Below are 16,388 nucleotides of genomic sequence, written 5' to 3' on the forward strand. Positions count from 1 at the left end.
TATCTTTTTTTTTGTAATGTTAAATCAGATCGAGATTCTGTGTGAAATTTCTTATTTTATCTATGTTTCTAACTAATCAAGAGACACAAATTTTTTCTCAGAAAAAGTTAACTTCGTCAAAAACAACAATTGTAACACTCTTTCCTATTTTATTTTTCTTTGAGTTATTATTAAGTTGTTTTTGTTGTTGGAGTATATAAAAACTTTGACATTATTTTATAAAAACCCGTATAAACATATTTGTTTATTACATTTTTTCATACTCTAAAACTTTCTTTTCATACAAATTTTAATCTTAAAAAATATTCTCTTTATATTTTAATATGAGTCTTTAGATATTCACAGGTGAAGAATACGAGACTTCAAGCTATGAAACAAAAGTGGATAAAAGAGATAGAAGTGAACATATTAGAGTCTATATCGTTATCATTTGTATATGATATCTTGGAAAGCAATATTGATATTTTTTATAAAAAGTTGTGAAGATTGCAAATATATATTTTTCACATCGTGTTGAATTATTTCATGCCACATTTGTAAATCAGACTTTTAAATTTAAAATTTTAAAACCTCAAAAATACCAAAAACATATTATATGTTTAAATAATTTAATTTTTCTTTAATATCAAAACTCATTATATCACTATTTATTATATTCACTTTTTTATATACTATTTTATCCAAACTCATTAAACAACTATATGATTCACATAATGGACTCTAATATAGTTCTGAAATGTAACATATGTCATTTTGTCAAGAATTATATGAATATTCCCCCATGCTGTAGTGCGGGTATGATCTTTTTTATAGTTATAAAAACTGTCACAAGGTAGCCTTGAGAGGCACACAACAATAATTTTAACATCAATTTTATTGGCTACAATGACTAACTCAAATCTGTAAAACTTGGTTTCAAGATCTACTTCATATATGTATTTCACTTCTTTTTTCGAAATATCTTTACACCAAAGTCCATCTATATAACTTTCATTGATATAACTCTCATCCCAATAGTAAGTACACCCTTGTAGAACTTTGTTTCTTTTCTTATTTCCTTCCAGATTTGTTTCACAACGCTCAACTTTTATTGCTTCAAATCTTAGACCCTCTAACAACATCATTCATTTTCTGAGGTAGTTTAAGCCTTTCAAATAATCTAGGAAACTCATAAAATGGAAATAGAAACCTCCCAGCGTGTAGCATCCAAAATCACACTTGAATGCTCTCTAACAATCATGAAACCATTTTTCCCTGTCTACAATTTATTAATCCTTTATATTTCTCCAAATTTTAGACTTTATAAATCTACAACTGCAAATTCCTTTCAGCACCTTGGAATAATCCATAATATCTTTTGAGTTTCTTTTTTTTTCAACATTTTTTTTTAATTGTATTAGGCTAATTTGTGCTGCTTTCATAGCTTAGAACACTAGGCTTTATCACAATTATGTCACAACTGTGTGGTGCGCCCTTCAATTCACCCATCAACAGAACATTCAAGTGGGAGCCCTCTGCCTATTTGGATCTTCACCAAATTGCCTTCATTATTGAACCAAAAAGAATGTTTTTTTTTTTTTGGCAAATTTTGGGTCATCCACTTGGTCGACACTTTAAACATTAATTTGGTGATTACATCAACAATATAAGGGGTTTTTTGTATGCTTTTAGTGTGAGCCTTGAGGGTTATTGATGTACAATATATAATTACGATGAACAAAAGTCTTCGACGAGATTTGCCAATATTTCTTATTCTATTTCTAATATTAGTTTCTTTCTTTCTTCAAACATACAAAATTACTCTCTTAATTAATACTCATCTATTGGTTTGATTGAATCCCTATATAAAAAGCATACAAATTTGTAAGCTGAATATTATTGTCTTTTTCTTTTTATTTTTGTTAAAATCCATTTTTCCTTGCAAGATATATAGAACAATATTCCTTAATTTGATAAGCATAGTTTCCTAATTTAATGTTCATCATTTCGGCAGATGAAATTCACAATATTCCTTAATTTATTTATACTTAACACAGAATTTAAAATTTTGGTGGATAGTGATAAAAGCAAACAATTCACATACAAATTCGATGAAGGATTTAAATAAGTACCAATACCAGTCTACCACTATGAAGAGGCATTAAGATTTTCAAATATTTGAATATATAATAACCAAACATACATGTTTTTCCTTTTTGTAATTTCAACTCTCAACTGTTCATATCAAATCAAATTAATTTAAATTATTCCAATTCATTAGTTTTGATTAGATTGAATACTGAAAAAATCAGAGTTCTATTCAGTATTCAATATTCCTTTTACATTATATTTTGATGTTCATATATTTTACCTTGTTTTCCCTTAGCATATTCACATCTTTTCCATGATTTCCCATCACATTTGTCCATTAATGTATAGCTTTAGAACTTTTTATGCATTAGAGTAGGTTTGCATTGCATTTGCATAGTTTCTTGCATAAACAGTTGATTTTGGATCCTAAGGAGCATGGAAGGAATGTTGAAGAAGATTAAAGCTATCAAGTGAGGGAAACAAAGGATTTAGAGCTGAAGAATCAAGGTCCGGAAGTCCACTCGACCGCCCACTTGACCAGCACTCGACCTAGTACCTGGTTGAGTTGACCGAGCCGCCCTCTTATTTTGTCTTTTAGCATTTTTAGGGCTTCCCTTCCTTTTTCTATATAAGTCTTGTACCCTGCAGCCACCAAAAAAGAGAGAGAGACTTTTTAGAGTACAACAATCTAGACCTAGTATTTACCCTTTTGGGAATTGTTTTACTTTTTGCATTTTTTCTTGCTTAGATTCTCTAGCCACTTTTGAGAAAAGCTAAGAAATCCTTGATACTTGTTGGTTCCATAACTTTCTAAGTACTAAGATTTTGGGTTTGATTTCTTCTTCAATATTGTAGATCTCTTACTCCTCTATCTAGTCATGCAAGTTTCATTGATTTCTGGGTTTATCACTTTGTTCATCATGTTTTGTGATTGTGAGTAGTGGTTTAGGATCTTAAGGATGGATTAGGCTGGGTAAAGATTATGGGTGTTTAGATTGATCAAGCTTGTATGTTGCATATCTCTTCTGGCTTAGATAAGCTCTATGCTATCCTTATACTGAATGGGTGAGGATAGATCTCAGGCTTCTTAACATCATACCAATGTTTAAGCTGCTGGATAAGGCTAAGGCTAGAGATTATCATTAAGCATGCTAAGAGATTAGATGCTTTGTTTGATTTTTGACAATAATGATCTGGGTTTTAATGCATGCTCTTATATGTAATAGCGAGTGAGAGCTGGGTCTAAGAAGTATCTGAGCTTGATTGTTATTGCCATGAGAATGGATTAACATGTCTTGGATTCACTAAACTAGGATCAATGCCCAAGTTAATAGTACTTTGATGCTAGTTGAGTAGCTAGAAGCATAAGATTGAACCAAGCCTTGAATTCCTGCATTGCATTTGGTCTAAATTGAAGCATGTTGTGATATGATGCCATTTTCTATTTATAAGAACCTAATATTGACTTGTAATTATCAATTTGTGCATTGCTTTAAACTCATGGATACCATATACATATTTGGATCATCTTTCTCCTTTTTACCACTTTTGTTGATCCAAGTAGCTGATTGCACCATTAAAATCAGTTTCCTCTACCCTTCTTTCAATACATGTTTATTCTTGAGTGTGCAAGACCTTTTTGGGATTGAGCTTGGTAGAAAGTGTTAGGTTTGAGCTGACAAGAATATTGCCTTGTGTAGTTCTAGTTTGCAACTTTCAAACTAGATAGGACTAGGTGGTTTAATTGTTGGGTTTGGGACTTGGTTGTTTTGAAAAAGAAAAGAAAAGAAAAAGAGAGAAAGAAAAGGTTATAGTCTTTAGGAGGGGAATGTGTTTAAGAAAATGTAAACTCTAGGGAAAGAATGGGAAGTATGAGATTGTTAAAGATGGTTCTAATCAAAGAAAAGAAAAGAAAGAAAAGAAGAGTCAAGCAAAAAGCTTTTATGTCTTAAAGATTAAGAAGAAGAGGGAACCATAGCAATAAGAAAGAAAGCCCCATTCCACTAGTTGATTCAAGTATGAAACCTCTCCTAAGGCTTAAAAAGTTGAGAAGAGATGAAGATAAGGGTAGAATTAGGATCATTTGGGATTAGAATGATAGGATCAAACACTTTGGTTACTTTTGGGTAGACAAGATTTTGTTTTTGTATGTGTCTAAGTGTTCTTACTTTTAGCATTCTTCTAAAGCTCAATCCATTTTNCACCATTAAAATCAGTTTCCTCTACCCTTCTTTCAATACATGTTTATTCTTGAGTGTGCAAGACCTTTTTGGGATTGAGCTTGGTAGAAAGTGTTAGGTTTGAGCTGACAAGAATATTGCCTTGTGTAGTTCTAGTTTGCAACTTTCAAACTAGATAGGACTAGGTGGTTTAATTGTTGGGTTTGGGACTTGGTTGTTTTGAAAAAGAAAAAAAAAGAAAAAGAGAGAAAGAAAAGGTTATAGTCTTTAGGAGGGGAATGTGTTTAAGAAAATGTAAACTCTAGGGAAAGAATGGGAAGTATGAGATTGTTAAAGATGGTTCTAATCAAAGAAAAGAAAAGAAAGAAAAGAAGAGTCAAGCAAAAAGCTTTTATGTCTTAAAGATTAAGAAGAAGAGGGAACCATAGCAATAAGAAAGAAAGCCCCATTCCACTAGTTGATTCAAGTATGAAACCTCTCCTAAGGCTTAAAAAGTTGAGAAGAGATGAAGATAAGGGTAGAATTAGGATCATTTGGGATTAGAATGATAGGATCAAACACTTTGGTTACTTTTGGGTAGACAAGATTTTGTTTTTGTATGTGTCTAAGTGTTCTTACTTTTAGCATTCTTCTAAAGCTCAATCCATTTTTATGAGAGAACCTTGATATTGATAAGCCCCACTCTAAAGAGAGACCATCATTGTATCTAAACCTTTATTACCAAGCCAAATGAGTTTAAAGCATTGCATAAGATTGATTCATGTTCTTGCTTAATGAATGTTAAAGGAAATGGTTGATTTGAATGCATGTGGATATCTAAGGCTCAAATCAGTAAAGGTTGTGAAAGACTTGTCTCAAATTTTTAAGTAGAGCTCATTCAACTTGCATCATAGTACTAGTAACTTNAAAAGAAAAAGAGAGAAAGAAAAGGTTATAGTCTTTAGGAGGGGAATGTGTTTAAGAAAATGTAAACTCTAGGGAAAGAATGGGAAGTATGAGATTGTTAAAGATGGTTCTAATCAAAGAAAAGAAAAGAAAGAAAAGAAGAGTCAAGCAAAAAGCTTTTATGTCTTAAAGATTAAGAAGAAGAGGGAACCATAGCAATAAGAAAGAAAGCCCCATTCCACTAGTTGATTCAAGTATGAAACCTCTCCTAAGGCTTAAAAAGTTGAGAAGAGATGAAGATAAGGGTAGAATTAGGATCATTTGGGATTAGAATGATAGGATCAAACACTTTGGTTACTTTTGGGTAGACAAGATTTTGTTTTTGTATGTGTCTAAGTGTTCTTACTTTTAGCATTCTTCTAAAGCTCAATCCATTTTTATGAGAGAACCTTGATATTGATAAGCCCCACTCTAAAGAGAGACCATCATTGTATCTAAACCTTTATTACCAAGCCAAATGAGTTTAAAGCATTGCATAAGATTGATTCATGTTCTTGCTTAATGAATGTTAAAGGAAATGGTTGATTTGAATGCATGTGGATATCTAAGGCTCAAATCAGTAAAGGTTGTGAAAGACTTGTCTCAAATTTTTAAGTAGAGCTCATTCAACTTGCATCATAGTACTAGTAACTTGGACATTGATTCTAGCTAGTTTGTTAGCAAGTTTTAGGAGCTGAGATTCCACTTTCAAACCTCACCTACCTTCCTATGTCTTTCATTTGCTTGAGGGCAAGCAAAGACTAAGTTTGGGGGTGTNAGATTAAGAAGAAGAGGGAACCATAGCAATAAGAAAGAAAGCCCCATTCCACTAGTTGATTCAAGTATGAAACCTCTCCTAAGGCTTAAAAAGTTGAGAAGAGATGAAGATAAGGGTAGAATTAGGATCATTTGGGATTAGAATGATAGGATCAAACACTTTGGTTACTTTTGGGTAGACAAGATTTTGTTTTTGTATGTGTCTAAGTGTTCTTACTTTTAGCATTCTTCTAAAGCTCAATCCATTTTTATGAGAGAACCTTGATATTGATAAGCCCCACTCTAAAGAGAGACCATCATTGTATCTAAACCTTTATTACCAAGCCAAATGAGTTTAAAGCATTGCATAAGATTGATTCATGTTCTTGCTTAATGAATGTTAAAGGAAATGGTTGATTTGAATGCATGTGGATATCTAAGGCTCAAATCAGTAAAGGTTGTGAAAGACTTGTCTCAAATTTTTAAGTAGAGCTCATTCAACTTGCATCATAGTACTAGTAACTTGGACATTGATTCTAGCTAGTTTGTTAGCAAGTTTTAGGAGCTGAGATTCCACTTTCAAACCTCACCTACCTTCCTATGTCTTTCATTTGCTTGAGGGCAAGCAAAGACTAAGTTTGGGGGTGTTGATGTTCATATATTTTACCTTGTTTTCCCTTAGCATATTCACATCTTTTGCATGATTTTCCATCACATTTGTCCATTAATGTATAGCTTTAGAACTGTTTATGCATTAGAGTAGGTTTGCATTGCATTTGCATAGTTTCTTGCATAAACAGGTGATTTTGGATCCTAAGGAGCATGGAAGGAATGCTGAAGAAGATTAAAGCTATAAAGTGAGGGAAACAAAGGATTTAGAGCTGAAGAATCAAGGTCCGGAAGTCCACTCGACCGCCCACTCGACCAGACACTCGACCGTGTGCAGAGAAGGACTCGACCGGATGGAAGAAGCAAAAGAAGATGGCCACTCGACCAGCACTCGACCGAGCACCTGGTCGAGTTGACCGAGCCGCCCTCCTATTTTGTTTTTTAGCATTTTTAGGGCTTCCCTTCCTTTTTCTATATAAGTCTTGTACCCTGCAGCCACCAAAAAAGAGAGAGAGACTTTTTAGAGTACATTAATCTAGACCTAGTATTTACCCTTTTGGGAATTGTTTTACTTTTTGCATTTTTCCTTGCTTAGATTCTATAGCCATTTTTGAGAAAAACTAAGAAATTCTTGATAATTGTTGGTTCCACAACTTTCTAAGTACTGAGATTTTGGGTTTGATTTCTTCTTCAATATTGTAGATCTCTCACTCCTCTATCTAGTCATACAAGTTTCATTGATTTTTGGGTTTATCACTTTGTTCATCATGTTTTGTGATTGTGAGTAGTGGTTTATGATCTTAAGGATGGATTAGGCTGGGTAAAGATTATGGGTGTTTAGATTGATCAAGCTTGTATGTTGCATATCTCTTCTGGATTAGATAAGCTCTATGCTATCCTTATACTAAGAGGGTGAGGATAGATCTCAGGCTTCTTAACATCATACCAATGTTTAAGCTGCTAGATAAGGCTAAGGTTAGAGATTATCATTAAACATGCTAAGAGATTAGATGCTTTGTTTGATTTTTGACAATAATGATCTGGGTTTTAATGCCTGCTCTTATATGTAATAGCCAGTGAGAGCTGGGTCTAAGAAGTATCTGAGCTTGATTGTTATTTCCATGAGAATGGATTAACATGTTTTGGAAGATCATTGTCTAGGGATTAGCTCATTGATTGAGGTTTGTTGGTCAATCTAGATAACCATAGTTTAAGCCCAGCCAATGAATCCATCCTTAGGACATTTCTTTATTTATTGATTTCCTAGTTCAAGTACTGCAATTGGTTTACTATTGCTCTGTTTCAATATTTGCTCTGTTTCTGACATTCGTTCGTCAACTCGACCATCCACTCGATCGTGCATCCGATCGAGTGCCTGCTCGAGCTCATCCAGAGTTCTTGTTTATGTTCTGCATTTACCTGTTTCCTTTCCTGTCTTGCACTAGTTTATCTTAGTAGTTTTTACATTCTGCATTTCATAATCATCATTAGGTTGTTAGTGACAAACATCCTTTATATTTGGTTTGACTTAGATAAGTATTTACATCCTGATTGCTTGCATCACACTCATTTTGGTTTGACATCCTTTATGCTACAACTACGTAAGGGTAATTGAAACACCTTGCATCCATCTCCATCATCATTCATCACCATACCACCAAAAGAACATGTTTCATATTTACTTTTAAATATATACAAACTATATGCTGTCAAACCAAAAAAAACAAGAATAAATACACACTACTGATGAATACTTTTCGCAATAATTTTTGAAAGTTCAGATTATTATACAAAAATATTTTTGCCATGTAGATCTCTGAAAAAAATGAATTATCAACGAATATAGTATATCATAAAAGTGGGAAAAAGGAAGAAAAAGGAGCATATTTTCTCTCTCAGGCGTGAATATCGAGACAACCTCTCCTCTTTCCTTTTCCGACGTCGGCGTAGCTTTGGCCCATCTCTTCTCTATTTCAACCCTGCTCTTCCTTTTTTCCCTCTTTTGATTTTTCCCCATCTTTTTAAACTTTTGGCAACTTCTCAATATTATGCAAATCCCAGATCTAGCTTGTTTATCTTGCAAAGAAAGATGAAGATTTCCGGCGATTCTCATCATTCCTTTCTTATGCCCAGCCTCTATGGATGCGGATCGATTGTCCACTGCTCTGTATATGTCAAAATCGGATTCATATTTTCACCTGAAGTTTTCTTCACCTTGGTTTTATTGATGGAAGAAGCTCAACCTTCTGAACCATCAGATGCGCCTTTTCGGGAGAAGACGTCGACGGCGCACGACGAGCTTCTCTTCAGGGTTATGGTTTTACTGATTGTCTGGACCTCCACCTTAACCTCTCGCCACCACCAAAGCCTGACAGGATCAAATCTAGTTTCCTCGGAGTTGCTCTTGACACTACAAATCTATTCGTGTACTCCAACCAGTCGCCACACACCGAGATGCTTGTGGTCACCAGATGAAAACCCTAGTGTTTCTTTGGTGGACCTGAATTATGAGGTCGTCCCAATAAAGATTCTCCTATCTCAGCCGATCTACCAAAAAACCAGGTTTACTTACTATTACACTTTAGCAACTCCTAGCTCGTATTAAGGTCTGTATCGCAAGTATATCCTCTTAGGCCGAAGAATCCTCTTGAGAAATACACCGGTTAGACTGCTAGGATTTTTCAATCAGTTAGTCAAGCCCCTCGTATCTGCTATAAGTGTGGTATTAATATTTGCTTCCTTGGCTATGAAGTTATGTGGCGTTTCAGCTCTGAAATCCTATTGCCAACAGCCTGACTATGCCTCTGGTAGATCCTTAGCTAATAGTCACCCTTTGTCAATACTAGCTTGCGACTTCAGCCATCACCCAAAGGTCATCAAGGTCATCAATCTTATTTTCTTTGTCCTCCTGTTACCTTTAGCACCCAACTCTCACCACTCGCCAGAATATATGAGATATCAACTGTCTGTGTCTTTCCGGCTACAAACTTTGTGTGGATGCCTTAATCTCCATAGTCATGGCTCTTCTGCGAGAGAGGCTCCACTTTTTATGTTACGGTCTGTCACTTATCATTGGCGCATCCCTCTAATAGCTTCTTTGGTGAGTTCTTTTTCTCCCAAGCATATGAAGCTCCCTGTTATGGCCCTTGTACAACATTTAGTAGCTCCCCTCACGCCGGTGAGACGCTTAGCCATGACTTCATCTTCAACGTCTCCTAGTCATTATTTGACAGAGACCACTTCACCTTCCTTTGAGCTTGTCTTGGAAGAGTTATCGACATACCTTGATCTCTCATGTGCTATTTGTTCCCTAGCAAGTAACTCAAAGCTCTCTTGGATTAATGGTCGATGTAATCTATCTGTCTTTGTTTGGCATTGGGGAATGCCTTTGTTTGCTTCTGTTGTGTACTTTGGATCTTTGTATCCATTCTTTGTACTTGAAATTAAGTGAATGAAATCAAGTATTTTGACAAAAAAGAGTATATCATGATAGTGATATTAATTTTAGTATCATTTACAATTTTATTTTTCTAATTACCAAGTATTTTTATTTTCAAGAATTTTAGTGGGTTTTACTCTTTCATATTTTTCATCAGCCTTTTTTCTCTTCTAAACTAATAAATTTATAAAATTTTAAAAGCTGTATTATTATTTTTGGAAAAGAGTAGGTTACATAATGATTGTTCGAGTAATTATCCAATACACTTAACCGCAAGCCAGTATATACGGGGTCAAATCCACAAGAACTAATAGTTCACTAAAGATTTGCGAGAGTCGTAAATAGCTAAAGCGAACGAAAGATAGTTTGTTTGGTTTCAGAAATTGTAAATAAAAATGCAAGAAATAAAACGATTAAACTTATGGGATTAAAACGTTGGGTCATAGAGTATTTCAGAGATCAATGACTAATGAGAAAATGAAATATATAATTCAATAATTAAGAACCGTTCTAGAACATGAACACTATAATAGACTAACCCTCTTTCAAGGCATTAGAAACTAATTTGACTATTAGTTTGCTAAACTTTCATTTGCAACCTCCTAGCCAAATTTGCATTACAATCAAGTTCATTAAGTTCACAATGGGTCCTAACATCAACTTTCGCAGGCTAAAAATACATTGCTAAATTCACACTCATTCATGCATTCTATCGAACACTTTTGATGCATAGAAAAACCTAGAGTCTAAACAAGGTGATCAATCCTATTTTAGCATTAAGATCATGTGAATCAAAGAACGTAAGGATTAAGAACTCCAAACAATAATTAAAAAATCAATTCATTGAATCTCCTAATTGGAATCCTAAAACCCAATTGGAAACACATAGCAAAAGAGAAAACACAAATCATAGATTAAGAAAACATGATTAAATTGCAGAAATAATAAGAAATGGTTTAGAAATCTTCTCCAAATTGTCAATGAGGATGAATCTCTAGAATCCCAAAAGAGTGGCTTACAAAAAGTCTCAGATTGCAGAAAAAAAACGTAAAATAAAACTTAGGGTTTTTCTCCCAACAAATATAAAGTATTTATAAAGTTCTCAAAATAAGGTAAAAAGGTAACAACCTACTTAGGAAATTTTCCCAGCCAGACGGGTTTCTCAGGTTGGCGGATTTTAACGTGAAATTTGCCGGTTTAGACTATGTTTCTTAGTGATGCGAGTTTCTCAGATTGGCGGGTTTTGACGTGAAACTTGCTGGTTCAAACTCCGCTTCTCAGCTAGGCGGGTTTCTCAGATAGGCGGGTTTTAACGTGAAAGTTACTAAAAGTAGCTTCTCAGATAGGCGGGCTTCGCTTCTTTGGTAGGCGGGTTTTCATATGAACCAACATCTATCTCATATGCTTGTTTGTATCTAAAATGACTCATTTTTCTTCCATATTCTTACAAAATGTCCTACAACCTATAAAAACTAGATAAAGAACTAGAAGACTCCCGAACACACTTTGACTTAATAAAAAGTATAAAATTAAATAAGAGAGAAAACAAAGATTCAGAACCGATAAAAACACCATCTATCACATACAACTTTTCATATCTATTTACCAATATAATATCAAATCTAAGACTACAATTTCAACCACAATGACACATAATATATGTAAATGTATTTTATTTTTTTTGGAATAAAGGAATTAAAGATGATTGTTAGGTAATGTCTTATTCAAAATAAAATACATCAAATAATTGATTTCATTCTTTCGTGTGATCATACCTCACCAAAAAAAAAAACATTCTGGTAATGTTCTTTAAGTTTCAACCTTTATAGTACATTCAACAAAAAGATTTTGTTCCCATTGAATGGTGGCTCTTTTCAGGTGGAATATTAGTTTTCTTTACCTCTAAAATATACAATTTGTATATGTGCATTTTGAATTTGGTATCCATTTAATAATATTTTAAGCAAATGAGAATATCTTTTTTCCTAACATTATTCTTTGATTAGGTTAATCTGTCTACATCGTGAAACATAAACCTCTCTTTTTCCCGCATAACTGTTTCACATCAAATCTTTTCTCATAATAATACTTTAAGACAAAGGACTTTAAGATTTAAATTTTAAAGAAAAACAACTTATGAAAACAAAGCATAACAATTATATAAATAAAAAGTAAAGCATCGCTATCCTATTTTTTCCAAAATAATTATTATCTACTACAGTCTACAACAGTACTACAGATGTTACCGAGAAAACATACACCACCATACAGGCTTTTCCTTTATATATATACAAAATAATAATAATTTTTCACATTCTAAAATTATTTCCGCTATAATTCTTTTGCATATTTCTCAAATCAAAAATAAATGATAATTTTAAAAGAAAAATAAACTGTAGTTAGTTTTCGGTTCTTTTTTTGTGTGCAACCAAATAGTTTTCTGTGTCATATATAATCATTTTGTATAATAACATATGCATATATACTTTCTTGGTGGTTAAAAGATATTATTCTAAGATCATTATTCTTCACATAGGAAAATTAGGATATAATCAAAATTAAAGTCTAAATGATGAAAAAAGAATATTAATGTGCCAAAAAGTACAAATTTAGTGGACGATTGGATTGATTCTCTCCTAAAATAATGATGATATAAGTGGCTTAGTTATAAAAAGAAAAAAAAAATTGCGACGATAAGATTCATGTACGTTGATATGAAAATGTCTTAGATCGAATTAGAAAGTAACTGGTAGTCATCCACGTCAAAGTTTAAACGTATTGCTTCTAGGTTATCTATCCAATGCGCGCACTAGATTGGTTTAAAGATTAATAAATGTGAAATCTCAAGCATTGAGCATATGCATGATGTGATGTTGATTTCACAAATAACGTGAACCAGTTCACATCTATAATCCGATATGATAATGCATAATCCAACCGAAGTGTGGCCACTATAAATGCATGCTCATATCTTTATATATGAAGATTAAATTCAAGCAAAATTCGATGCTAAAAATATTTCGATTTCGTAACTTATCTCATATATAGCTCACAAAAACAGCAATTTATTTAAGCCGTAGAATGTCTTACTCCAGCTTAAACCTCGATCACTTAAACATTCTTATAATTCTTTGATTTGTATAATTAGTCATTGCTCTAGTATTTTCTCAAATATCAATGTTCAGTGGTAAACTCGTTTTCTTGATGACTTGTTAATCTTGTGAAAGTATATATGTTCCCCACTGTTTGGAGTTTGGACTGTTTTAATTATATGAAGTTACAAACACATGTATATTATATGGTATGGTTCTTGCTATAAAAGTTCCGATTTTATAATAACTAAAATATTTATATTATAGTTACGCAAATGAGGTAAAATACGAGGTTAAAGCTATACTAAATAGTTGTTGCCCAAATAAAAAAAAAACAATAATAAATAGTTATATCGATTTCTAGTATGATATAGTAGAAAACACTATTTTCAAATAATGATCATATTACAAACTAAAACTCTATCTCTTAAATTTTGATTTATATTTAAATAGTTAAAATTAAAGTACTATTTTAAAATATGATTTCATGTCATATATATATGGATATTTTCTTGTATATATATAATTAAATAAACCTCTCTTTATGTAACACCAATAATCTATAAATTTCATTTTCTTCCAAAAAAATGATAACTTCATTGCATAGAAGAGCTTTATTTGGATAATTCTTGGATTCACCCCTTTTAAAATTAAGGAAACAAAACTTAATTAAAGAAAACAAATTCTGTAATCAATCAATTTTAAAATTGTTAATTCTAATATTAAATTATAATTTTTAATTATCATATCTAAACCCTAACTATTTTTATAAATCCAAACTGACATATAATTTTGTTTAATTGCAAAATCTAAACTCTAACCATTCTTTTATAAACCCAAACCGGCATATACTTTTATTTAATGTAAAACCTAAACCTTAACTACTCTTTTGTAAACCCAAACCAACATATAGTTTTGTTTAATTTTAAAATCTAAACCCTAACCACTCTTTTGTAAACCCAAACCGACATAATTTCGTTTAATTGTAAAATATAAACCCTAACAACTCTTTTGTAAACCCAAACCGACATATAATTTCGTTTTGATTGTAAAATCTAAACCATAACCACTATTTTATAAACCCAAACTGACATATATTTTTTTTAATTATAAAATATAAATATTAACCATTCTTTTATAAATCCAAACCGACATATAATTTTCAAAAATATAAATTTAAACTCTAATCATCTTTTATAAACCCAAACCGACATAGTTTCCTTAATGAAAGATCTACATAATTTGTTTTCTTAATTTATTTTATCTTAATTTTGATTTATTTTTTTAAATATGATATGACATAGCATAATATTGTATTTCGATGAGCTAATTAAGAGAGGGTGAATAAAAGTTGTTCACCATAGAAGTGAACCCAATAATTTTTTGTTTTATTTCAACTTTATAATAAATACCATATACGAATCGAACATGCATTTTGGTTTTGGAACAAAAATGTATCAAGTAAAACGTAGGTGACTTATGTTCGTTGTTGTCTTAATTTTTATCACATTTATCTTTTGATGTGGATTTTCAAAGTGGAAGATGCGTTGTTAACTCGAATGTCTCCAAGGTAAATGATGCTTTTAACAAAATAAAAATTTAAAGGAAAAGGGGAAACAAAATGAATCTTTCCACTGACTTTGAGGAAAGACAGTTTTTTTTTTATAAATGCCCTACAAAATCTGTTCAAATACTAATCACTCCACTCATATAAAATATAATATATAAAGATGATTAATTTATATATGATATATGCATATTGACAAGAACCATTAACATGGCTTAATTCTTCTTCTACTTCTTCTTTATTGTGTCGGTTCGCTCGTCTTTATATATATATTCTTTTCCCATATTGTAAAATAGAATAGTTTTGTTTTATTAATTTTAATATATTCCAGAAATTCTCTATTTTTGTTTTCAAAAATAATTCTCTCTTCATGCTTTGTTATGGAAAATTCCATTCATTTAGGATTATATGTCCACATAATCGGATTTTTATTATATTCACAAATATACTTCACCGCCGCAGTAAAAAAAAGTCCTTAAATAATATTAGCTAGTGACAAAAATAAAAAATCCATGCATCCTATAAAGAGAAAAAGACAAAAAATATGATCTACTATAAATGCAGAAAATGAAATTTAGTTGTATCCGGATCCGTCTGAGTGGGTTGGTATTTTGTTAGCGGTATGTATACATTTTCGCCATCTAAACGTGATTATTGAACTTGTGATTTGTAAAAATATTTCCAAATAGATTGTTATTTAAAATAAAATAAAAATGTATGCATTGCCTTTTCTTGGTGATTTTAAAATGTTTTGAAAACGTAATACTTAAAATATAAATATCTGATTTTCATAACCTTTGAATATTGCAGAGAGAATATTAGTAGCAAATCATCACGATTTCTTTAAATCCATCTAAAATAATCAAAACCTATTGAAACTCAAATAGTTCCAAATATTCATCAGAACAGAAACAAAAACTTAGAAGTTTTAATTCTTGTGCTAATGTTTAGACCCATCAGATGAGTTTCAGTTTTATATTTTATTTATTGGGGAGTTTATTAAAACATGTTTTAAGTTTGAGCCCTAGTAAAAAGGAAGATCCACCAAAAATGGAGGAACCAAAGAACAAGCCATTGCCTCTTGGGTTGAATCTTATCTAATTCCCAAAAAAAAAACTGTAATTTATTTTGTGACATTTCTTGATGTTCTGATTATAACGAAACCTAGTACACAAACAGACAAAAAGAAGTTTCCGTTTGTGTGTTTCTCAAAGTTAGACATAAGAAAACGTGTAGATCAAGCAAGTGATATTACTATGAGTCACAAAGTCTCCAAGAAGTTAGACGAGGAGCAAATCAATGAGCTCCGGGAGATTTTCAGGTCATTTGATCGGAACAAAGACGGAAGCTTAACCCAGCTTGAGCTCGGATCACTTCTCCGAGCACTAGGGATTAAACCTAGTCCAGACCAATTCGAAACGCTTATAGACAAAGCCGATACTAAAAGCAACGGACTCGTCGAGTTCCCGGATTTCGTGGCTTTGGTATCGCCGGAGCTTCTTTCGACGACGAGGAGGACGACTCCTTACACGGAGGAGCAGCTTCTCCGATTGTTTAGGATATTTGACACGGACGGCAACGGGTTCATCACTGCGGCGGAGTTAGCTCACTCTATGGCCAAGCTTGGCCATGCCTTGACGGTGGCGGAATTGACGGGGATGATTAAAGAGGCGGATAGCGACGGAGACGGCCGGATAAATTTTCAGGAGTTCGCAAAGGCTATCAACTCTGCTGCATATGATGATTTATGG

General features: G+C 32.5%; 1 protein-coding gene across 1 annotated transcript; it reads left to right on the forward strand.

Annotated features, from left to right (window-relative positions):
* LOC104779031 (probable calcium-binding protein CML17) lies at positions 15,668-16,382 on the forward strand (the record flags this gene model as incomplete). The annotated part of the gene is made up of 1 exon (XM_010503433.1): positions 15,668-16,382. A coding segment is annotated over exon 1 (489 nt), but the record flags the coding sequence as incomplete, so codon positions are not given.

The sequence above is a fragment of the Camelina sativa genome, chromosome 3 (assembly GCF_000633955.1).
Source record: "Camelina sativa cultivar DH55 chromosome 3, Cs, whole genome shotgun sequence".
Taxonomy (NCBI): Eukaryota; Viridiplantae; Streptophyta; class Magnoliopsida; order Brassicales; family Brassicaceae; genus Camelina; species Camelina sativa.